This window comes from Sphaerodactylus townsendi, linkage group LG03 (assembly GCF_021028975.2).
Source record: "Sphaerodactylus townsendi isolate TG3544 linkage group LG03, MPM_Stown_v2.3, whole genome shotgun sequence".
NCBI lineage: Eukaryota > Metazoa > Chordata > Lepidosauria > Squamata > Sphaerodactylidae > Sphaerodactylus > Sphaerodactylus townsendi.
In genome coordinates this window covers 45,322,904-45,347,556 of record NC_059427.1, presented here as the reverse complement: position 1 = coordinate 45,347,556, position 24,653 = coordinate 45,322,904, and the positions used below count along the sequence as shown (strand labels likewise).

Here is a 24,653-nt window from a genome sequence, read left to right as displayed (position 1 = left end):
AAGACTCCCAAAAGCTGCAAGCGGATAAGCACCGCTCGGATTTCCTCTGCATGTGGGCGCCTGGGTGTATTTGTCTACCAAAAATCTCAGAGACGTGCATAAATTTTCTAAACTAGGCAAAAGATTCGTGGGACCTTTTCAGATTACTAAAGTGATTAATGATGTCACTGCCCGATTGGATTTGCCTAACTCTCTTAGTAACATTCATCCTGTCTTCCATTCCAGTTTACTCAAGGAGGCTCCTGTTTCCGATGCCTGGCACGACCCGCCGGAGAGGCCCCCACCGACTATTATTGATGGCCACAAGCATTACGAAATTGACGCCATCCTGGACTCTCGCTTTAATCGCAAACGCTTACAATATTTAGTCTCTTGGGTGGGGGATTCCTCTGGGTATAATCAATGGGTTTATTCCGAAAATATTGACGCCCCCGCCCTTATTTCTGCTTTCCACCGCGCCTTTCCGCACAAACCTGGGGGGGAGGGGTCTTTTTTAAGGGAGGCAGAGTGTAAAGGATTCAATGGTGTTGATGAGAGGGGCAGCCGCCTGGCCTTGACTACATTCCACAGCCCGGGCGATGGGCCAGCTTCTCCGGCGGAGACCTTATCTCTGCGAGGGAGATGAGACCTCCGTTCCCATGGGAATCCGGGAGGGGGGGTGGGATGGACAGAGTTATAACCTGTGTTTCTGGCGGGAGATCTTATTCCTGCCACTGCGTGTACATGAGCTTTCTAAGATGTCTGAATAAACGGTCTTTTACACCAAAGAGCCTTTTATTTCTGCTTCTATGGAATTCCTTACACCCAGCAGGAATGTAGGAGTGGGGAAACAAATTTGGCTCACTAGATAAGATTCCGCTGCTCATGTGAAGGAGTGGGGATTCAAACCCGATTCTCCAGATTATAGTCCACCTGCTCTTAACCACTACACCATGCTGGCTCTCAGTATGAGAATTCATGGGCGGCAATGGGTGTAAGTATGTGAATGTCTTTGTAATGTAGCTTCTTCTTTCCCATGGTCCCATAATGTGGTGCTACACCTGCTTTGACAGAAGTTATGGAATTTACTATAATTTTGTTTCCAGAGCCACCGTGATTTAAAGCGTTCTATTCCTAGAAACTAGAAATACTGTGGGCCAGATATCTGAGTAGAATTACTTGGAACCCTGTTTTAATGAGGTACATGGCAATGTTGATAGGGGCTCATAAACCTATTATGTGTGTACCAATTTCTTATGTAAATTGCCTGGAAGCAAATCCAATATGATTAATCCCAACTAATTATGTGTGTCTTGTATACTTACAGTCTGGATATAAGCAAGCAATAAAAAACAATCCAAATCTTAATGGACTTTTCCATTCCAGTATTCCCAACTAGCTTGTTGTATGAGAATAAAATAGTATTATACATGCAAATGCTGTTTGAATGACATTTCTCAAAGTCACCTTCATGAGCTCTTTCTGGCTCTTTTCTTATGACAGTTGTAAAATGTAAAGCTTTAATTTTGCAAAGCAATGTAAACTGTACTTAGTTTTTACTACAGGGTTATGTCCTTTGCTCCTCTTGTTTTAAAATGCCTGTTCTAATTAAGGGATGTTGAGGAGATCTTTTGGTTTAGCTGGCTCTTCTAATGTGCAACTGAGAGCATGGAAAAACGATCTTTCCCTCTAGTTTTCATGCTCATAAGATCATAGGAGGAAACCTAGATCTAACCACTGATTCATCTAGTCCAGGGGTCTGCAGCCTTTAACACCCAAAGAGCCATTTGGACCTGTTTTCCACAGAAAAGAAAACACTGGGAGCCGCAAATACTTTTTGACATCTAAAATGAAGATAACATTGTATATATTCTCATGTTCTCTTCTTTGGGGCCCATTTTTACCCATCAAAGCTAAAGTGGGGGTGGGTGGGTAAAAAGCCTGTTGTTTTGTACATGATTCAAATGACCAGCAATAGAACCCCCGTTTCATACATTTCTCTTTTCTTGTGTTGAAAGCCACTGATTATGCCCCCCCCCCCAAAAACCCCTCAAATTCCACTTGGATGGTGCATCAAAATTGGTGCCTTTCATGGGGTTGTCAACTTCTGGGGGGGCCTGAACTTCTCCCCCCCCCCCCCCCCCAAGAAAATGTCTGCCATGGAGGGTGGACTCGACAGACATATTGCTCACTGAGCATGGCCCACACCCTGGTCCCAAAAGCCACAGCTTCTGAGAATCTACCCCCAAATGTCCTGGGATTTGCCCGCCGGGAGTTGGCAACCCGCGACAACCATGATTGAAGATGATCCCGGTCTTCCTCCCTTCCATGATCTACAAACTTACCCTTCCAAGATCCACGTGCAAGGCTTTCCCCATGCACTCCTGCCCTCCTTGGCAATGCAGAAGCAAACAATTCCCACCCACCCCCACCTCCCCATCAAACAGCCCCAACGAGTGCAACCTTGCAGGGCTGCAGGTAAGAACTCCTTTAAAACCTGACTCTTTCTCACCTGGACTCAGCCAGGCTGCCATCCACCAGGCAAGCCCCTGGAGCTGAGTGGGGCTGGTGGGGGGGTCTGCAACCCAAAGTGGCGCTGCTGGGGTCCCCCATGTGGTCCCACCCCCCAAGAAGGACTTGGGGAGGGGGAAATGAGGCCACCCAAAGCAGGGTCAACCCCTGACCCCCCATTCAAGGGGGGGGGGCGGACTGAGATTAGGATTGCGCTGAAAATCTGCGCTCCTGCAACTTCCTCCTGTTTCCCGCCCTTTGCTGCTCACCGGTTCAAGAGGATCCATCAGCGGTGCTCCGCCCCCACCCTGTGCCGTCATCACCAGCTTCAGCCAACCAGACAGCTGGGACAGGGAAGCCAGAAGTGGCTTGGGATAGCCGTTTAGGCCGACTCTCCGAAGGAGGCTGAGAGGACCCAAGCCACGTGGAGCCGCAGTGCAAGGATGAAAGAGCCGCGGGTTGCAGACCCCTGATCTAGTCCAACACGGGGGCAACCAGTTGCTCTCGTGGGCCAGTATACAGGGCATTAAGCCTTCACCTGGTGCTACCTCTTAGCGCTGAAGGCACTCTACTAAACCATTCCTGTTCTACCATTGCCTTGCCATTAAAAAAACACTGGGATTTTTGTCCCATCAAATCTTTGGCATGGGAGGCTACTCAGGCTAGCCTCAAATATGCAGTCCACCAGTAGCATAAACAGTGGGAATTTGTGGGGCATGTGGCTGGGAGCAAGAATGACAATGACAGTTTGGCCTCTCCTTCTGCTTCCCTCTCCTGCAGTGTGTTGCAGTCTCCTCCCCAGCTCAGTAAACTAGAGCCAAATCCACAAAAACGAGGAAGGAGTGGGGAAAGAATCATACATCCACTGTAGGATGGAATTATTTTGTATTTTGGACTGTTCATATCTGTCTTCTTCACTTTTGTTTTGATGTTGCTGGTTGACTTCTTGTTTGATTCCGTCTGACAAATAACTGAAGTATTAAAACGTGAAACTTGAGTCCGTTGATAGACGCATTGCTAATGCTCATTTACCTATTGTTGTTTTTTAAACCATCTAAGGTCATAGCTGTTCCTACATCTCATGGCAGTGGATACTAAGTTAATTGTATGCAGGGTTATCTTTGTTGGGAAACCCCAAATTCTAGTATTATGGGAGAGACTGAACACCTTCCCTTGGATATGAAGGAAGAATGTTTCAGCAACTGTTTTTTTTAATTATGCCCCCCAAGTTTTTTCTGCTTTATAGTACTGTTTTTGAGATGGGGTAAACAGAGCTGTATACAGTATTCTAAATGGGGGTGTGTTATCAATTTATACAATGACTGTGATGAGTTCTGTTTATGGGGCAGTTAACCTTTGCTCTGTCAAAAAGGACGGTTAATAAGATTTGCTAAAGTTTTGTTAGTATTCCAGCATAATTCTGAGTATCTTTCTGTCACCACTGTTAATATATCTCTTCGATTTTCCCTTCCTGCAGGTTCTTCTAGTTTTTTTCTTTCATACATAATATGACACATGTTTCTGCAATGCTGCGAGCTAATTTTTTGACTATTGCGATTTGGTATTTCAGTTGAGTGCTGCAATTAGTTCTGCAGTTACAGTTTTGAAGACAAATTTAATGTAATGTCATTGTAAATATGAAGTGAGACCTAGCGCTAAAGAGCGTTCTCTTGGTTTTGTTCCAGTATTTTATTTCCGGATCCCTCTGGACATTAATAATGAACAGAGCATAAATCAGTGGCGGCATGTTCTAAGATGTCTTGGGGTGAGGGGTAATAGCTTTGCTGATCAATTAAACATATTCATATTCATGCAGCTAGAAAGTCAGTATGGATTTCCATATATGGAATATCGTGTTATCTAACATTTATTAAGAGACTATTTAATTGATCAGCAGCGTAGCTGTTGAACTGAAAATTAATGGCTCTAGTTTTCTGCTTCATTATCAAGAGTGATATAAGTGGATTAAGTACAGAATTAAACTTCTTTCCTATAATTTTAGTGTTACGATAAGGAAGTAACAACTGTATGATAAATGGCTGGCATCCTACAAAATATTAACTGGTAGGCAAGTTTATAAATTAAAGGGAAAATTATGATTATTTCTTACCATGCTTGCAAAGTAATTTAAGCCAGTGATTTAAATCATAATTTAAATTATTTAAGTCATAATTTACATCGCCACAAAAAAGCCAATTTCGAACACTGATTTACATCCAGCTTCCAATCTCATAATTCATGATTTCTTAAACAAGAGTAAAGCATTTCAGATGCATTGGTTTGCAGCTAAGAGAGTTGTATATGCACTCAAAGGGAGGTGGGAGGGAGGGGTGGTAATTGTAAAATTAATGGATCTTTGTTCAGGGCTCTCTGTAAACATTAAAAAATACTAAGGAAGATCATTTAATTGGCTCTTTCAGACAATCTAGTATACCTAGGTGGTTTGACACTGACTACCAGTACCCTTTCAAACCCAATTCAGAGTGCTGATAATTACCTATTAAATCCTCAATGAAATTGGGTAAGGTTACCTGAAGGACCATCTATTTCCATATAAACCAGGGAAGGCTATCTCTCCATCCCATTTGTTAATCTGCTAGGGACGCAAGAGAGAGCCTTCTTGGTGGGTGCCCAGACTTCAGAATGCTCTTCCTACAGAAGCTCAGTGTGCTCCTTCCTTGCTCTTTTTTCTTTATTAGATGAAGATGTTTTTATTTCAAACAGCTTTTAAAATCTAGATATTAGCAAGCAGTGTTCTATAAGTGAATTTTAGTATTTTTAATGATATGGTATGATTTATTCTTTTTTATTTGCTTTTATTGTTCTTGGTTTTATTGTTACTGCATTATTATATTTATGTATTTTGTAAGCTTATTGTATTTTGTATTTATTGCCTTTTGTATTTTGTTGTATTTTGTATTATTGCCTTTTGTAAGCTGCCTTGCATGTGGCTATAGAAAGACAGGACGTAAATGCTTATAACAAATACATAATAAATAAATGTTTTCTCTGAGTTGTTGAAGAGCATCACTGGAATGGTTTGAAGGAATTTTGATGATGTTGCTGAGAAAGTGATTGTTCTGGATACATTTCTGGAATTATCAAGGAACTTAACCAACTGAACCAGCCTTTTCTACTGGATTTCATGTCATGAAATGGTAATACGGTACTCTAGCTATGTTTCTATTGCTTGGGAAAAATTGTCATCCTATTTGTAAGGCTGTTCTTGTCCTCTTGGCAGTGTTAGCTGCTGTGTGGAAAATATGTGTTCACTGCAAAAATGATGAGCTCAAGGAAAAAAATCATTTGGCAGATGAAAATGACAATCACTGTTGAAATTTATGTCTCTGGTTTTAGCTGTTGGAAAATTGAACTGTAGCATTTGTACTTTTACCAACTAGTCCACCAGTCTAAGTCATATTTTTTTCTTCCAGATTGTTCTCTGTGCATACGCAAGACCCTGTCTAATAAAGCTCAGTGTCCTACATGTTGTGTGGTAAGTGTGATTATCTGTTATTCTGCGCCACATTTGGGAAATGTTCTAGGCTACCTCCTTCTCAGGTCTGCAAATTCAGAATGGCTTTGGAGTTATCTGAAATTTATTCTGCTGTTATCTAGGAATGCAACTTTGGCACCCAAGGTGGAGCACTGAATAGCTGGTCTCTTCACATGCTCTTAGCTGGTTTTCCCTCCTTGCAATTTAGCTTCAGGCCTCATTGTTAGGGTTGCCTTCTTTCCCCTTGCCTTTACCAGTAACCTTGTTCTTCTCCTAATTTGCTTAGTGATTTCTTGGTTTAAGCCTCAGTGACCTGTTTGCTCTCTTATCTCACCCTCTCCTGCCACGTCCCCAAAGGAGGAAGGACTTGCCTGGGTCAGCCCTGCTGGCAACTGCAGTGTGAATTGCCTGGGGGAATTGTTACCACTTCACATATGTAATTCTCCCAGGCCGGCAGTAGCCACCACACAACTGGCATAGGGGACTCACTCCTGCAAAACTTTAATGACATGACAAAGCTTGGTGGCAGCCATGGTATGACACACCACCTTCAATCTGGGAGGCAGGATCAATCGTTTGGCCACTCCCTCTTGTCCTGTGAACCGCCCATCCACTCCAGTATCTGACTGCTGGAGTGTGGACTTACTAACACGAGAAACTTGCTGAACAACATATAACACATAATAAAAACCAAAGGGACAACTAGGAAACCTTAGTTAGATCTAACCATTTTCTTGGGTGATTGGCTACCATGTGAGCTGGCAGGATTGGCAGACAGCCACTGTATGATCTGTCCAGACAACCTGCTGCTGCATGATCTATGCCACTCATTTGGGCCCACGTGTGGCAACTAAGTGACTTGCCTAGGCAACTTGGTATCAAGTAACCTGTGGCGTTTCCCCTAGTTGCCCCGGTCCTGCAGGTGGCTGTACCGACCCACCTTCTGGGGGTTGGACTCCCCAGACGATGTTACATTAGCTTGGCCCTGAGGGCCAAGGAACAGTCTTGCCCACAGGGCGCCTTGCATTAGGACATGCCTTGTACCCTCCTCCCGTACCCTGGCCTGGGGTCCCGGTGCTGTTTGTCAGAGCTACCGGCTTGCCTGACCCCTCTCACTCTCTCTGTTGCCTCACAGAAGAGAGCCCTCTAATTGTTTCTCCCCTTCTCTGGCTTCCTTGGCCCACCCTGTTATGCTTCACAGGGGTGGGGTGGGTGTGCAGCCGGTGGGGAGCCCGGGGTTCCCCAGCCTGTTCCCCCACAGTGCTGAGCAGCAGCCCCTTCTAAGCTCCTTGCCTCTCTACCACTCCCTTCCCCTGCCAACGCTCTCCCCAGTCCCTGCTGCAGCGGCAGCAGCCCCAGAGGCCCATTTCCCTTCTCCTTTTATCTTGTTCTTTTCTTGGCCCAGCTGCAGCTCATCACTCTCTCTCACAGCCGGTTCAGCTGTGAGAGGCCCCTCCCTGCCAACTCTCTGCTGGCTTTTACTCTGTTGGCTGTTATCCTGCTGTCTCTCCCTTTGCCAGCCTGCTGTGCTGAGTCCGGGTGCTGGGGACATGGCCGTGCCCGGACATAACCTGTGTAACTTGGCAACCCGCTTTCAGGTGGCTTTTATGGTTTGTCCAGCTCTAATAAAGAGTGACTGAAAAAAGTGAATGATGAAAGGGAGGGAAGGAGACAGGGAAATTGGGAGAAGGAAAAACTGAAAGTGAGAAAAGTCTGCTTGGTGGTTAAGGAGGGGAAAGGGGAGAGGTTGCAAAGGAGTGGAGTAAAAGAGGGAAAACTGGTGAATGGGATGGCAAATAAAAGTTGTCTGGTTGGTAGGAGAGAGACACAGAAACAGAGAAAGGGAGATGGAATGCTGGGATGGGAAGTGGTATTAATGTGAGGTAGAGACATAGAGTGGAAATAATATACCCCAGGTGAGCAGTGTTGTGTTCTCCACTTGTATATACAGTTGTATCTTAAAATGAATGCGGTCCTTCTGATACACAACTATTGAGGTAAAACTGTTCCATGACACACACTCTTCAGATCAAGGGTCCCCTACATTTTTTTCAGCCTGTGGGCATCTTTGTAATTCTCACACAGGAAGGCAGAGTCAACTACAAAATAGTTTCCAGGCACAAAAAAAAAAAACAGGCAGAGGGATTTTAGGGAAAAGCTCTGTTTAATTGGAGATCTTGTTTAAAAATATTTTTGTAGCTTACACAAAAATTATACATATTGAGATAGCTAATAAACTCTCATCTGGCAGTATCTGTCTTCATTTTGCAGACATCTAACACTTTTGGAAACGTGTTTTTCTCGTGGCTGTCCCTTTACACGAACCCTTTTCCGAAGAACCTAGCCATTTAACTATCACTGTGCTTTGTAACAGTGACAGTTGGTGCTGAAGGGCTGGGAAGCTCCTTGCACATGTGTACGGAAGTGATATATTATGGCGAGATTTGAGGAACATAAATTATTTTTGAACGTGAACAAAATTTGATATAGGGATGTTTTTATCCAATTCCCACATGAATGATAAAGATACATTAAAATGCTAAATATATTAAATCTGCTGATTTCAATAGAAGTTCCAGTCTTAGGTGCATTAATCATTTTAGCTGTGCAGCCCAGTCATGTTTAGTCACAATCGAGTTCCGTTTTTAGAATATCGCTGGCTGTTTCCCCAGGTAAATACATAAAGCCAGTGTCTGCAGTGTACCATAAACATCCAAAACTCAAATAGCTCAATTTGTCCCCACACACTTTCTAAAAACACTAGGTGGGTTTTGTGAAATTTCAATTGAGTGAGGCTTGGTCTTGTCTCTTTGGATTCTCAGTTTGGTTCTTCTTCCCATGATCCTTTGCAAATGTACTGCTGTGAGCTATAAGGATGTTGTCCCTTGGAGTTCCCCATTTGGTTAAGACTGTTGTAGACATTCCACACCTTCGCTGTACCATCCTTAAAGTTTGAATAACAGATGTTAACCTTGATTGTGACCTGACTAGGGCATGCCTTCTCCCTCAGATAGGGCAGGGGGAATTCCCCTGACCATCTTACTTTGAGGGGTCTGGAGAATGTACAGTTATTTACATTCTTTGATTGTCATTTACTGTCTTTTCTATTGACAGCAAAAGGTATAAAGATTGATTCCTTTTTCAGCACTCTGTGCCTAAAGTAACAAGTGCTTTGCTCATGACTTGATATGAGATGGGACATATTGCTTACTTATAATTATATATTTCCATTAATGCATTTCTTAGATTTTATTCACTATGCTTGTTTCTTTTTAGTTCTCTTAATTGTATATAATAAATAGTTGCTAAGTATTCATCTGTCAGTTCTCTGTTCTTGTAAATCTTGGTGTAGAGTCAGTTGCTGCATCCAGTCACAAACTTACTAAGGGAACAATAGAGGCTGCTTTCTTGTCACATTCTCAGAAATTCCCTATCAGTGGGCAATAGGAACAGTGCCAGGGTGCCATGGTGATCACGGGTACCCTGCTGTAGATATTTATGATTTGCAGTTATTTAAGATGGATCGATTTGTGAATTCTCAGGGCCAAATTACACATGCAAAACTTTGTTCATGTACTTACAAAAATGTAATGTGGACCAGTACTCATAAGTGTGTGAAGCATACAGTTATGTATGCCTGTGAGTGAAGCTGACTTGAAGGAGAGCCAATATCCTGTAGCCTAGGGTCTTGGGGACCCAGGTTCTCCAGATCCCAACTGTATTATGGATTGCTATGGATCACTCTCTCTCAGCCTAGTCTACTTCCCAGGATTGTTGTGATGAAAAAATAGAGGAGAATGATGTATGCTCCTTTGTGTCCCCATTGGGGTGAAAGGTGGGATATAAATGGAACAAAAAATAAAATGGTATGATGTTGGTGGGATGGGAAGGAGAGAAGGACACAGGGAGAGGGAAGTAGGTGTTGTCTGGAGGAGAGAAAGAAGAAGTTGTATGGCCAGGGAGATGCAGGGGAAAATGAGATGCCCCTAGCAAGTTTTCCAGAACATCCACTAGTTCTTTATTAAAATTGTTCAGTGTGGCACAAGAAAAAATAGCATGAAGATGGACTGATAGTCTGATCTAGCAGCCTCTTACATTGATATCTAGGACAATGTTTCCTAAGCACTGAGCAAAGCTCACATTTATATGCTGCGCTGTGCTAGTTTTGAACATCCTGTTGGAACATAAATTATATACAGGCCTTTTTACTACGGGGCAATATAATCCTGAGGGGGAGGGTACATGAATGATGGCTGGGCATGGCACAGATTTTCAGCTCCGCGCTCAGCAAGAAAACAGGGAATATCTTCTGAGGGTATTGAAATGGCTCTATGCAGCCTAATGGGTTGTGCCACCATTTTTGATAGCGCAAGTCCATGCCAAAAAAAGGGGCCACTCCTGGGCTGAAAGGGCTCAAGAAGTTGAATAAAGTTGGCTCCACCCCAGGAACATCCCCAACAGTGCCAGCACTGGAGTTTAGTCCCCTACTCACTGGAGTTTAGTCCCCTACTTAAATTTATCATCAGTTTCTGAGAAGCACTGCCAAAATATGACTGTTTCTCAGCCTTCACTCCTAGTGGTGTGAATTAAATTTTAAAACTATTGAAAATGGGAAGTCTCCAATCTCTTCTCCAGTCTTTCTCTCTATTCCCCCTTGATGCATGTTGCTGTGTTTATATGTAGCTTGGTTTCTTCCATTTTATATGTAGCTTGGTTTCTTCATTTTTCTTCTGTCATCAGGCAATGAGATTACCTTTCCTGGCAATAGAACAACATAAGTTTGCACCAAATAAGGCGACTAAAGGCAAAAAGAAGATATTGGTTTTATAAAAGAATAATTTGTATGCACCAGACCTTTTCAGAAACTGTATCTGCTTGTTCCGTAATTAATCCAAGTTTGGCATTTTCCTTGAAGTTTTCTCTCTGGTCCTCCCTCTGTGGCTTAATATTTTTATCTTCTTAAAGTGCCTGATGTTCTCTTGCAGATCTTAGTTGCCGCTTGATTAAATCAGTGCATGACTGGAGATTAGTGGTAAGAATGTGTTAGTCTGCTAGATTATTGCTTTTTGAAACAAACAAAATGCTTAACCATATAATGCTTCTCAAATGTTCAGTTTCACATTTTCTAGCTTCTTTGCTTTTCCTTTAGGCATGGCCATGACAGACTTAAAATGTATGAGCCAAACAGTACCCTCTTGACTGTTTTCTTTTCTTTTCCAGCCAGCTGTAGAACCTGACCTGAAAAATAACCGGCTGTTGGATGACCTGGTAAAAACTTTTAGTTCTGCAAGGTATTTCACTGTTTTGAGATTCTGAGGAATGCAGCTGTCACTTTCTGTCTTTCATTTTGAACTGGATCAAAGTTTTTACTCAGCAAAAGTGGCTAGATGTGAAAAACTCAAAAATATTGTTTAAATAAACAAGGCAAGCAGTCAAGCTGCCCTCTCCCTCAAACACATCCTGAGTAGGTCCTCCTTGACTGGGTTGGCTTCCTCTTCTGTTCTTAGGTCTCTTTTCTTAAGGCTGGATAAACAGGAGCTGCTTGACGGAAGTGCAAAGGGAAAGGCTCTTTTCTCAGAATGAATTCAGTAGCTCTCAAGGTAACCCTTGTGTGCTACTGCTGATGCCTCTCTAACTCTCCCCCCCCCACCCCGCCTAGTGTTGCTGATGTCACCATAGACAAGGGGCATAGGACAGAGAAAAAGAAAAATGAACAGCAGTGAGGCAGCCACATTGTTTAGCGGTACAGTGACAGAACAGCACAGTGAAGCCTGAGCTGTTTTTAGTTATCTCTAAATTTCATTGCAGAGTTGAATCACTCTGAGTGTTGATTTTTTTTTCTTGTTCAGGTGGGCCTGAAGCAGACAAGTTAAAGTGTTATTAATGGGGGATGATGACATCCTCTGGAAATTTTAGGGATCAAACTGCCTATTATAGAGATGTAAGGTTTCACGAGCAGCTGAACTGCAATAATGCTCATCATTTCTATTGTGGGCGGAATGAATGAGTCTACGATTTTTATCTGTTCCAGTATCTCTGAGGTTGGTAGCTCAGTGTCATCAGTTGAAGCATGAGTTGACTGAGGCTAGTCTTTAACTGTTAGGTGGCTGACTCATGAAGGTTTGTTGATAAGGGCATCGGAACCACTGTTTAATACTCTTTCTCTGAGGTACACAGAGTATCTCAGCAGAGTTCAGCACCCTCTGTTCCAGTTTGTTCATCTGTAACTTGGCAATAGGAGTAAACATGGACTTGTCTTCAGCCATGTTAGAAAAAAGGGCATGAAAGGCCATTCCATTCTTCAGCAGGGACTTTCTTGCTGCAAAAAATCGGCATTACAAGTAAAACTTTGGAAGTGTGTGCAGTCTGCTTTTATATTTCCAAATCGACTCTTTGTTGCAGCCATTTGCAAGTTCTTTTGCAATCTAAAATATGCATTTTGTTCAATTGACTTAAACTGTTTTCCTCTTAAAAATCAAAACAGCTTGAGCAGTGTTGAGCATAAGGCTCGTACGGAAAGGGTTTGCTTAACACTGGTGCATTTGGGCTGTTGTGTTGCTCAAAATCTCCTTTCTCAAGGTTGCTTTTCTTCCTCTGGGGAAGAGAAGATGTGAAGACTTGTACTTTTTACCCTGTAAAGTCGAAGCTGATGGCTTTGATTGATGGGGTGCAGGAAAACTGGACAGGAAAATAATTAAGCAACTCATCTCCATTGTCCCTGCTCCTTTCCCTTGTTCCATCCTTTCATGGAACAAAGTTGCTTATGACTTTGTGCAGCTTGTAGTTTGTCCCCCCCCCCCCCCGCAATCTGGAATGTTTTATTTTTCTTACCTGATCTGTTTGCCACGTTTTAGTCCTACTCCTTCCCCAACAAGCTCAAGGTATATGTGTGGCTTTCTCCCTCTTCATGTTCTCCTCATTCACTAGGAGAGGCTGAGTGAACAAACGACCACAGTTCACCCATACATAAATGTCCAAATTTTCTTCCAGAACAAAATTGCAAATAATCCTTGTGCTTGAGAGAATTGAAAACTGTTGCAGCCTGTGCTACTTTAGTACATGCATCTTACCTTTTGCCATGTAAAATGAAGGGAAAAAAACTTGAAGGCAGAAAACAGGTCTGAAGAAGTCAAGAAATTGATTATTTAGATTAAAAAACTCCCATACAGTCTTGCCAGGAAAGGGCCGGTTATGAATAAAATAAATAAATAGGTCGGACTGCCAGCATATTTTGATATCAAATTAAGTTTTATGACAATGAAAACACTGGAAATTTTAATTGTGAATGATAATTAAAAACATTGTAGCATGTAAACAGTTGCCAAAATTATTCACATTTAACATAGGGGAACCAGCGAGGGTGCTGCACGTTGAGAGGAGATTATTGAAAGAGTTGAAAAAATCACTTTCTGTGCGTGAGCATTCTTTGTCTACAACAGAATGGCTGCTAAGCCAATTGTAGGAGTACAGCAGGAATTGCTTTATTAACAAAAAGGTGATAGTAATCGGACGTTTCCTGCTGGTTGGACAATTGAATGTGTTACTGTTAACTTGCTTTAATAATTTCTTTACTGGATGATTCACAGTCCTGTGCCCCAGTGCTTTTATTAAACTTCTGAACTTTCTGTTCAGAACAAATTGTTCTTTAAAAATGTACGCAAGGCTATAATATTTATTGATTCTTGAAAATATGTAGAGGTTGCAATTGGTTTGGGGCTATACCTTCCTCCTTCTTGGGAATTCCTTGGGAAAAAATTAAACCCATATTAAACTATTAATTAAAAATTAATAATATGTATTTCAAATAACCACATGGTTGAAGGAACCGACAAGACTCAATCATTTTTGGATGTAATTTATGGTTTGTATTGTTTTTACAAATTTGTCATTTGCAGGGTTCACTTCATGTAACTGTGAATGTCCTATATGTAAGATTATGTCTTAAAGCAAGACTGTATTTTGGATATTTTCTTGCATCTGTACGTTGGATCCAAAGTAGACTTCCACTTAAGCCGTTTCAGAGGGTAATCATGGTGGTCTGTAGTAGAACAGCTAGATTCGAGTCCCATAGCACCTTAGAAACCAACAAGATTTTTGGTCTGTAAGATGCAACTGGACTCAAATCTAACCAATAAAACAGGTGATATTTGCTGAATCCTTCTGTTTGCATATTCCCTGTCCTCCAGGAGCAGTGAAATGGGCTGCAGGGAAATGGGTGAAGGTCCCATTTTGGTGAAGGAAATCTCATCTTCTGGATCCCACCCAGTATGCTTCTACACGTGTTCTGTGGTTTACTTTCCATCAGTTAATGCCCTCTCTTGTGGCATTAGAAATGATTTTATCCTCACTATTCCTTTGGGCCCCCTCATATCTAAGGCATTTCCTTGTAAACATCTACAAATGATGTTATTTTTTCCCCAACTGTAGCAGACACTAGTTTCTGTTTTCTAAATAACAGGTCTGATAGAGCAAAGCAGAATACTAATATACGGTAGTTCTCTCTCTCTCCGCCTTCCCAGGGTTGTTTTGATTGCTAAATGTGAAAAGCTGCTTTGGGCTTGACAAGTTACACCATTGCTTTTTCAAGGAATATTGTGGAGCAGAGAGGAAGCCAGGTAAATCATGAAATGATTACGTTGTAGCATTTCAGACAAAACACGACCCAAAAGCCGTGTAAATGTCTTGAAGTCAGGTTACCTGCAACATTTTCATTGCAGGGATCTTGCCCTGAAATACTTCAGTGTCATAAAAACTTGTCTGGTGTTCCTAAACATAAAGTAGCTGCATCTCTGTTCAAGAAATTACATCTTCTTTAGCAGTAAAACCGGTGTACATAACAGGTACTTAAAAACTGAAAAGATACTTCAAAGTTGAACTTTGTTTATTCTACACAGCTATTTCTCTTTCTTAGACTTTGAGAGCACTGAAGAAGGATGTTTATTATAGGGCTAAGAGCTACTTCTGTTGTTACTTTTAATGGCACAGAATCCAGGTGTATTTTGAGGACTATAGACCCTTGGCAAAATATAATGTCAGAACTGCTGCGTTTATGCTTGAGAGTTTTCTTAATCTCATATAGTTTTTGGAGTATGTATATGAATACAAGCATATGTATTTGTCTATGTGTGTGTGTAATCTTTTGGAATGAAAAAAGAGTGCGTTATAATATTCTGTCAAGTCAAAGTAACATTAGACAGCCTTTAGTGAAGTATTGGCATATAATCACAATTCTAGCCATCATCTTTTCCTTTGCCTGTGCTTGTGTCCCAGGTATACAGAAGCTGTTTTCCATAGTTATAGCCCCTATTAACTTCCAGTAAAAATAATTGATTTTCTGTATTTTTTCCTTCTTTTTCTTTAAAGTCAGCAGACACTAACCAGCAACTCTGTGAGCTAGTTCAAGTGGCCTGAGGTCACCCAACAAGCTTCTGTTGCAGAGTGGAGATTTGAATTGGGTCTCAGATCCTAGTTTAACTGTAGAAGAAGAAGAAGAAGAAGAGTTTGGATTTATATTCCCCCTTTCTCTCCTGCAGGAGACTCAAAGGGGCTTACAATATCCTTGTCCTTCCCCCCTCACAACAAACACCCTGTGAGGTAGGTGGGGCTGAGAGAGCTCCCAGAAGCTATGACTAGCCCAAGATCACCCAGCTGGCGTGTGTGGGAGTGTACAGGCTAATGTGAATTCCCCAGATAAGCCTCCACAGCTCAGGCGGCAGAGCTGGGAATCAAACCCGGTTCCTCCAGATTAGATACACGAGCTCTTAACCTCCTATGCCACTGGTGCTCCTGTACAACCATGATACCACTCTGTCTCTCAAACTGATGATTTACAACAGTGGAAAGTTGTGATTGGAGAAGTGAGAATCCTTTTTTAATTTGTTTTTCTGGTAAATAACATTTACCCACTGCATGCTATAGTGAGCCTTTGAGTCAGACCATTAGTCTGACCCGGTCGTTTCCTCTGACTGGCCGCAGCTCTCTGGGATCTCAGAAGGAAGTTTTTTGACATCACCCCCTCTAATTGGAAATGATGGTGATTGAATCTAGTACCCTCTACATGCAAAGTAAATGCACCACCAAGGAACTGCTGACCTTCGTGTGCCATTCTGTGGCAGAAATCAGATTTTGAGGGAAACTGAGATGCATGTGGAATCCTTGGATTGGATGCTGCAGGTATTTCCACGTGCACTGATTCTTCCTTTCATTGTAAGCAACCTTCCCCTCATGCTACAAGCTCCAAAAATCTGATATCCTAAAGTCAAGAAAAATAAAATTTACTCCCAATGCTTAACTGATCTCTCCAGTGCAACCTTAAGAAAGGCATTTACTAGCCTTCGCTTTCAGTCCTTTCCCACTGAATATTTCCATGGTAGGTACAAGCTTCCAGAGGACCACATCTTTGCCCTTGTGACCCTGGCCAGCCAGAAGATTTAGACAGAAGATGTGTTATGGTGGTCCTTGTACAATGTTATTTGAAGTAAACGTCCCAACCAAATTTTATCTGAAATTCTGAAGAAGACAGGCTATGATTTTGATTGACTGCTGTTTTTCCTATGGTCTCTTCTAAGGCTGCTACTTTTATTTTCTTAGCAACTACTTTAAGGAGGAAACTAGTTGCAGGCCAAAATTTTTAAGCTAAATTGTAAATGTAACCTGTGACGTTTGAATTTTACTGTTTTGTACTGATATGTTGATAGAGATACCTTGCCAGCGTCTGTAGGGGATTGCATAGTTTTATGTATTTTATGTGATTGTGATGGCCTATGGTTTACAATAAAGTACAACAGCAACAGCAACTACTACTACTACTACTACTACTACTACTACTACTACTACGAGCTCTACATTTCTTGTGCCAGTGGAATTTTCCTTGCTCCTGAGCACAGGTGTCAAACTCGCAGCCCTCCAGATGTTATGGACTACAGCTCCCATCATCCCCTGCCACCATCAGGGGATGATGGGAACTGTAGTCCATAACATCTGGAGGGCTGCAAGTTTGACACCTATGCTCCAGAAGAAAGCACCACTGTTAGCAAAAGAGATCCACAGAATCTTGACCTGCTTTGATTTTTCGAAAACACCTATCCTAAGGAAGTCTCAGTAGGTGGCCAGGCTGCCCTGAATTTTACAGTCCCTATTCATACTCAAGTAATCCTAGCTATTTGTCATGGAGAAGTATAAAGCACAAACCAATGTATTACATTTGTGGCCTATAAAACATTCGCTTGAAGGCTTTTTTAAAACAAAAAGGCTTTTGCTGCATCACTTCAACCTCTTCTGCATTTCATGTTTGGCTGCCTTTGTCTTTGGGTTCTTCAGCTGCACACATTCCTTGAGATGAAGCAAAGCTGCAACTTGTTATGGCGAGTTTGTTTTTCCAATAGTTGTTGGCATTGCTAGCATTGCTGAAGAGTGTCAGCTTGGCTTTAGATGGGGGTATGTTTCAACACAGGGTGTCTTGGTTTAAATTATGGAAAGTATCTTTCATTTTGACAGTACATTTTTGTCAGAAATTCAGGCTCCCATAAAGAAGGAAAATAGAAAGAGCCCCCTTGTAGTTGTTTCTGTTAACATATTTTAGTTACAAAAGATACTTGAGACCGACTCGCAGTGCAAAACTGTGGAGTTCTTCCAGCCTAAGCCCTTTGAAATCAGGTTAAGAGTAATTCTTCATGAGATTAATCTGTCAGTCATGATTGCCTCTCTGCTGGTCTGTTGGACAAAAAAATCAGATTCTGTGTACTTTCTGATTAACTGAGTCCTTAAAACTTGGAATGTGTGTCCTCTGAGGGCACAACTAGATGTGACTGCACCCCAAGTCTCCTATAGGAATGCTATCGTTTTAGAACCAAACTTGGGCAATTAAAAAAATTCTTCAAGGATCTGATTCTGATATGGCTTTCAGTGTGGTAGGACTCTAAATTCTCCTCTCATGCCATTTCAAGTGCCAAAACCACCATGGGGGGAGGGTGGCCATTTGGGCATTTGAAAAGGCACGGGGGAGTGGGTGGGGCTGGGCACACAGGAGCCCCTAGTTTTGATGCACTGCAGTGTTTGAAAATCACCTGCATTAGGCTTCAAAATGGTGGCAGCATCCCTGGATTGGATGCTGAACTGCTGTCCAGTTGTGCCCTAAGTCTCCCCGATTATCAGAAGCCTCCTAAAACAGGAAAATTGTGTTTCTCTTATCAAAACAGCAGGACTAAAGTGACCCTCCCCCCTTCCACCAGTTAGGGCATTTACAATGCAATCCTGAGAATAGTTTTCAAGGAGTAAGCTCTAATGAATAGTAGCATTCTGTTTAGCATTTATTAGCTAGAAGGTCGTCTGAAGAGGGAGGAAAGAGTCTGTCTCTGAGACTGGGTATAAACTGTTTTGACTTTAAGCTATTTTTCAAAGTATGGGATTTCCTGAGTAGCACCTTAAAGTCATCATCTAAACTAGCCTGATACTTTGACCAAAAGTCAATAATTTTTAATATAAATTTCTAGAAGTTCCAAATAATAATCCTGAAAGAACCTGTAGTGAATCTGTCTATTGAATAATCTATTTTGCACCAGTTGTTTGGGGAAGGTGAGTTGATGCTAGTTCAGGGCGTTGAAAATTGTAGGATTCTGGTCCACCAGGTGAAAATCCCTTTTCTGAACCAGTTTTTTGGTTCAAATTTGATTCGACTGCCTAATTTTAACACATATACTATGAAACTGCCTTATATGAAATTAGACCCTTGATGTATCAAGGTCAGTGTTGTTTATTATGTTTGGCAGTGGCTAGCCAGGGGCTTCCTCAGGCCTGGATGGCTCAGGCTGTTCTGTTCTTGACAGATCTTGGAAGCTAAGCAGGTCTGGCTCTCATTGCTATTTGGAAGGAAGACCACAGTGGACATGTGGTTGCTGTGCAGAGGCAGGCAATTGTTTGTCTCTTACTTGAAAACACGAAGCAACCCATGTGCTTAATTAGTGTCATGGTTTTATTGACATCAGGGACTCAGTATAGATTCCTTTTTCCTCTGACCCTCAGCCCCTCAGAGTAGATTAACCAATGTAGAACCGAGCCTCTTTGGTACACACACATTCACAAATTCACTCTGAAACCAAAATCTCCTGACACAGCCTTTAGAACTCTACTTTTTGCAGCCAGCCAATTACAAGCAGTCATGACTCGACTCCTTGTGATCTGCAAATAAGGCTAAGTGTTGGAATTTGTTACATCTTCCTTTCCTCCCCCCCCCCCCCTTCCAATTTAAGTAGCTAGAGCAGGTGGTTTTGAGTTCAATCCCTAAAACACTTTCCTAGGACTAAGTTTCACTGAATAGACCTGAGTGCACTTGTTAGGCATCTTTGTGTCCCATCTCCTCATATGGACTGCAAGGAAAGGGACAACTATTAAATATTTTGGAAGGGCCGTAGTCTGTTGCACAGATGTACCTTGTTGCTGGTTCTGTGTTCCCTTTCAAAAAATAATGAGGAGAAGGTAAAGCACGATATCTGCCACTTACCCAATTCTGTGTTTCTTCCTAGACAACTATTATTCCAGGCAGTTTTGGATTCTCCATCAGTTTTGCCTCCAGGACTTTTAACAGAGAAGGTTGTTGTCAAAGACCACATTTTGAGTTCTTCAGGTGGTTTTGCTTTACGACAGGAATGCCCAAGTAACTTTTTAGTCAAAGAACAGACACCTAGATCATTCAAGACCTTTGTGAGGGAAAGTAAGAAGATCAAAGTGAAGGTGGAACAGGACCCCTATGGTTTTGAAGAAGACCACATGCCCCCGACCAAAGGAGCAGCAAGTGCAAGTCCTAAGGAAGATACAAGACAACCTGAAACACCCTCGACTTCTGCAACAAAAGTTGTCACAAAGGGTAGGTTCTGTAGTTTATTTTTGCCATGCACATCAGTTTCTCATTCTAATTTTCACCTGTGCTTAAAATGGGTTGTCTTGTGAGGCATCTGCCTCAGCTGTGTATCTTCTGCAATATTTGACAGATCAGCAAATATATATAGTCAAACCACGACGGCAGCAGCCACATTCGCAGAACGTGTTGCGCGCTAGTCCACGTTTTCAATAGTAATTTCTTCAGTGCATTCAGGTGAATATAGTAGTAATAGAGAGTGAATTCTCTTCTTGTATGTTTAGCTAAGTAAAACAGCATACAGCTTCAACATTCAGTGAATCAGCAAGTTACAAAGTAATGTATAACCTTATGTACAATGTATTGCCTTATGTACAATGTTTATGAGATCTTATACAATGTTTATGATAATTTGTTGTCTAGTTCTGCGTCTCACCACTGGGGACGGGCTGTTGTGGCTGCATGCTGTTGGATTTGTCCAAATCTTGCAGCGCAGCCACGTGCTGCTCCCACCAATGGATTCCCCTTTCCCCTTGGATGGGGATGTTAGTCTTACAAATTCAGTGAACAGCTTGGGAATTTTATTAAACCCAGTTTTGTTCTGATCTTGCTTGTTCAAAAATGCTTTTGAAGTCAATCCAGGTATAAATTGAGACAATCTGCTGTAGTGTGAATCTAGGAAGATTCCCCAGGTCTCCTGGAATAACTGATCATGGACTTCTCATGAAAGAACTTGGCAGGTTTTTCTTTTTTCCATTTTATGCCACTTGAGCCTAAATGCCCGAACTGCTGCAACTCTGTTAACAGCAGTTCCTTGCTCTTCCTCTCAGATTTCAGCAGGAAGCAGATAACCTTCCTTCAACCATTCTCTCTTGATTAGTAGTATCATTCTCTTCTCCACAGCTGGAAGATCAGCTTAATGCAGTTATGTGAAGAGTGTTCTTTCAGTGGCATTTAAGGCAGAAATTAGATCCCTAACTAGATTCTGTTGAGCTAGCCATGCCAATCCATACTGCATTGCTGCTATGTGCTCTGTAGGGGCTATCTTTGTCCAGAAGTTTCACTTCACACAGAACACAGCTGCTTATTTACATAAAATTAAATTTTCATGATCAGTGATGTGAACATGTAGATTTAATTTTACATCATCTACATTGGCCTCCTATTCGTTTCTGGATGTGATTCCAGGTGTTGATTTATAACCTGCAAAGTCCTATGGCTGGGACCAACATATCTGAGGAGTTCTTACTCCCTGTATGAACCTATGCATCAACTTTGATTTTCCCAGAGCGTTCATTTGAGTGTCCCATCCCTAAAGTATGTTCCTTCTTGATTGAGGCACCTGTTCTTTGAAACTGCCCCCAAAGGTCCGTGAAGTTCAGGAGGTATCAAAGCGGCTTTTCAGAGCATTCAAACTGAATTGAGATCACTTTGATGTAGTTGAGGACATGCAGCAGAGATGGATTTGTGGGTTTCCTGGCAGCAAGAAGGCTTTTTCATGTTTTCATGTTTCATGGTTTTCTAACTTTGAAATTTAATAATGTTTTAAGTTATTTGTGCAGTGTGGTTTACACTTAGAGTTCTGAACCACTGTAAGCCCATGTTAGATGATGGGAAAGGTAGGTTATCGATATTTTAATTAAATAAATGGAATTTATGTTGGGAAGAAATCTCTTAGAACTGTGCATTTCCTTTTGCACAAACACAGACTTCACAAAACAAACTATGAATGTATTTGGTATAGCTTTACGTTCATAAAATTCATAGGCTTTAGGAAAAGTCATATTAATGTGTGTGTGTTCTAAATTTTCCAGTGGAGTGTCCAGTCTGTGGGGTTCCTGTTCACGAACTGCATGTAAACGAACACCTTGATAGCTGCTTAACCAGTGATGAAAAGAAAGAAAGTCTCCGAAGGTGAGAGATTTCAATGGGTGATCTGTTTGCTGCTACTGTCCATTTTCTGTAGCAGCTTGTAGCTTTGTGACTGAATTAGGAAAGTGAACAGTTTTCATTTCCCTGTTTTATCCTGTGAACACAGTCCTTAGATAAAGACTAATCTTGACAAGCACCCTTCTAAAAAGGGAAAAAAATTCCAGTATCAGCAACAAAACCCCTTGGCTCTTACTTTATTCAAGAACATTCAGTTAGAAGAGTAAAGTAGATAATTTTGGTGGGTTTGAGTATGCAGGAAAGCAAAATCTTGTGCTAAAAATGTGACTGGATTTCTATTTGGCACTACTTTGATTGCCTCCCTTTTAAAAAGCCTTCTGGTAAGTGTGCAAAGCTGGTATATTGAACAAAAATACAGGCTGGAATTAAATGATTTTGACTGTTTGGCTGTGATGGTTCTAAAACTGATGTCTTGCCATAGGAAGTGTTGTGTCAGTTTTTGTAGAAGTCTGTAAAGTCATGGATGGAGTATGCATGGGAAAGTGTTAACATCGCCTTATAGTGTAAGTGTTAGAAGGCTGCCATTGAAATGTATTAGGCAACCAATTCAGGGTAAAAAACATCAGGGATATATTCTTTTTTAATAAGCTGTTGTCAAGTGGTTTGCAGAGGTTGTTGCTAGGGAACGTTATCAATGGTATTCCTTGCAAATTACTGAGAGTGCCTGTGGCAGAATGGTGATTCATAAATGTTTAAGGAATAAATAAATAATGGCTCTGAAAAGATTAGATTAGTTTATAGAGGACAAGAAGCCTCGGTGTCAATTTGCCAGGATAGCCAGGGGACGTCACCATAGGTACTGGTGACGATTCCATGTGACTGTAAGACGTGGGAGGAGTGGATGATAGGGATCCCTTTTACAATTGTTTTCTTGTGAAGAATCTAGAATTCTGATACAGGCCTGGAAACAATGTCAAAATAGATGGAAAATAATGTGGTCCCATAAACCTCTCAGGAGACACATGTCTGTGTTTTCTGGGTCGGTTTTGAAAGCCTTGGTTTCACAAAGGCTTATTTGCTTCCACTGTCAATTGTCTAAAAAAAATTACACTAACATTTGAGCTATGGCTTATTGGACTCCAGTGTTTTACTTGCAAGCATTTTGTTCCATCTCAGTATCAATAAATGGAAACTGAAAGATGGGGCAGCTGTTTCCCCTTGGCAGTTTTGGGACTTGGGGGTGAGGTAGCTGGTGTGCTTGCCTTTCTATGTGTCCTCCATGCCATCTTCTGTCCTTCATTAGAGATGTATGTTTTATGTGGATCCAAAGCTTCTCTGTTATATATGTCTCACAAGGGGGAAATTGATTGGCCACAGTGCACCATCAGAGGTGACCATTCAGACCAAGAACATACCTGAATAACTGTTAAATGACAGACCAGCTGTCACTTGCCTCAGTATGGTGACCCTTAAAAATGTTGGTTTTCCATTTGTGTATGTATTGTATGCAACATGCTCTATAGCTATGACTGTACAACTGAGAGTTAAAGCTGTAATGGCAAAATTCTCCATATCTCTTTCTTCTATGTCCTGTAGAATTTTAAGGAAGTGTGTGGATTATTGGATTATACTGCCCAAAATAATTTCAAATACCTTATGTCTTAACATAGGTAAGATAATAATCATTTCTGAAATGAGAGGTTCATGATCTAAGCAATAGAAATGAAGATGGTAGTGGTAATGATATCAGACTGGCTCTTGATACAATTTTATTGAAACTAGCCTGCATTCAATCAGTTTCTAGGATAAAATTCATACAAGTAGGACTGACCTAACATGAACTTTGAGTTGAATGATTTTTAAAATTTGTATTTATTGCCTTTCTCAAAAAGATTCACCAAAACACCCACAACGATGGAGGTGGTTTGTGCTGTTTCTGTAATGACTATTAAGTGAGTTTGTCCTTATTTGATTTTTCTTTCCTTACAGATGAATGAAACCACAGGTTTCAATCATTTTTAACATTATCTTGAATGCAATACATCACAGGCTTATCAAATCTGCTAGCTTGTCTATTGTTACAGAAAGACAAATGTTTGCAAGCAATCATTTTTTCATAGATGTGTTGCCATATTGCTCTGAAACTTGTGCAGTATTTGCTTATTTTGACAGCTTTTTGAACATTAGTTGTTTTTGGTTATTACATGGACACATAAAGACATATATGGCTGGAACCTGCTTTCCTTCAGGAAATTTTAGATGTAGAGATGTTTTGCGTAGTATGGTCTATATTTTTTTAAATCTTGGCTTCATGCTATTTATAAGAAAGTTTGAGAAGATTCTCATTTCAAAATATTTAGCTACTGTGAGATACTAACCATGACCTTGACAACATATTTTATGACAGAAGCAGTTGACATATTCAGCTAGTCTCTGTGGGATGTGGTTTGCTCTTGCTTAATAAAGAGAACTGGAGACATACAGTTTAGAGAACTGAGTTGTATTATAGTGGGCAAGTGTTTATGATTCCACATCTGTATGCCTGATTTAACAGCACTTAACAGGGTTACCTACACTGCTCCCCCAAAATTAGGTCTTAGGTTTAATGCTAATAATCGAGCCCAGCGACCCAGGCCAGTCTAGATGTGTGTGTGTGGGGGGGGGCAATTTCCCCCCACATGGCGAACTCTGTTTGCACATGCTCACAGAGAGGGCTCTGATTGCCACCTCTGGCACCCGTGCCATAGGTTCACCACCACTGGTATAACCCTTTCTCTTTAGCTCAGTTCCAACACATACAGAATCATCCTCCATCTTTCATTCTTCCCTTTTCCCAGTGGGAATATATTGTTTTCCAATAAGAGTTCAAAATATGCTTTGGTTCAAAACCATGGTTAGCTTAAAGAATGGTGAGACATAGTATAG

The 24,653-nt window shown here is 41.4% G+C and overlaps 1 protein-coding gene across 2 annotated transcripts in view; it reads left to right on the top strand.

Moving 5' to 3' along the window:
* Positions 1 to 24,653, top strand: part of RAD18 (RAD18 E3 ubiquitin protein ligase) — a 143,928-nt gene that overhangs the window by 12,672 nt on the left and 106,603 nt on the right. The window contains exons 3-6 of one of the 2 annotated variants that reach the window (XM_048491402.1): positions 5,925 to 5,986; positions 11,207 to 11,277; positions 19,507 to 19,847; positions 21,653 to 21,752. In XM_048491402.1, the coding sequence (XP_048347359.1) occupies positions 5,925 to 5,986; positions 11,207 to 11,277; positions 19,507 to 19,847; positions 21,653 to 21,752 (574 nt within the window). The remainder of the gene's footprint in view (positions 1 to 5,924; positions 5,987 to 11,206; positions 11,278 to 19,506; positions 19,848 to 21,652; positions 21,753 to 24,653) is intronic. The other variant, XM_048491403.1, reaches the window with a different exon arrangement.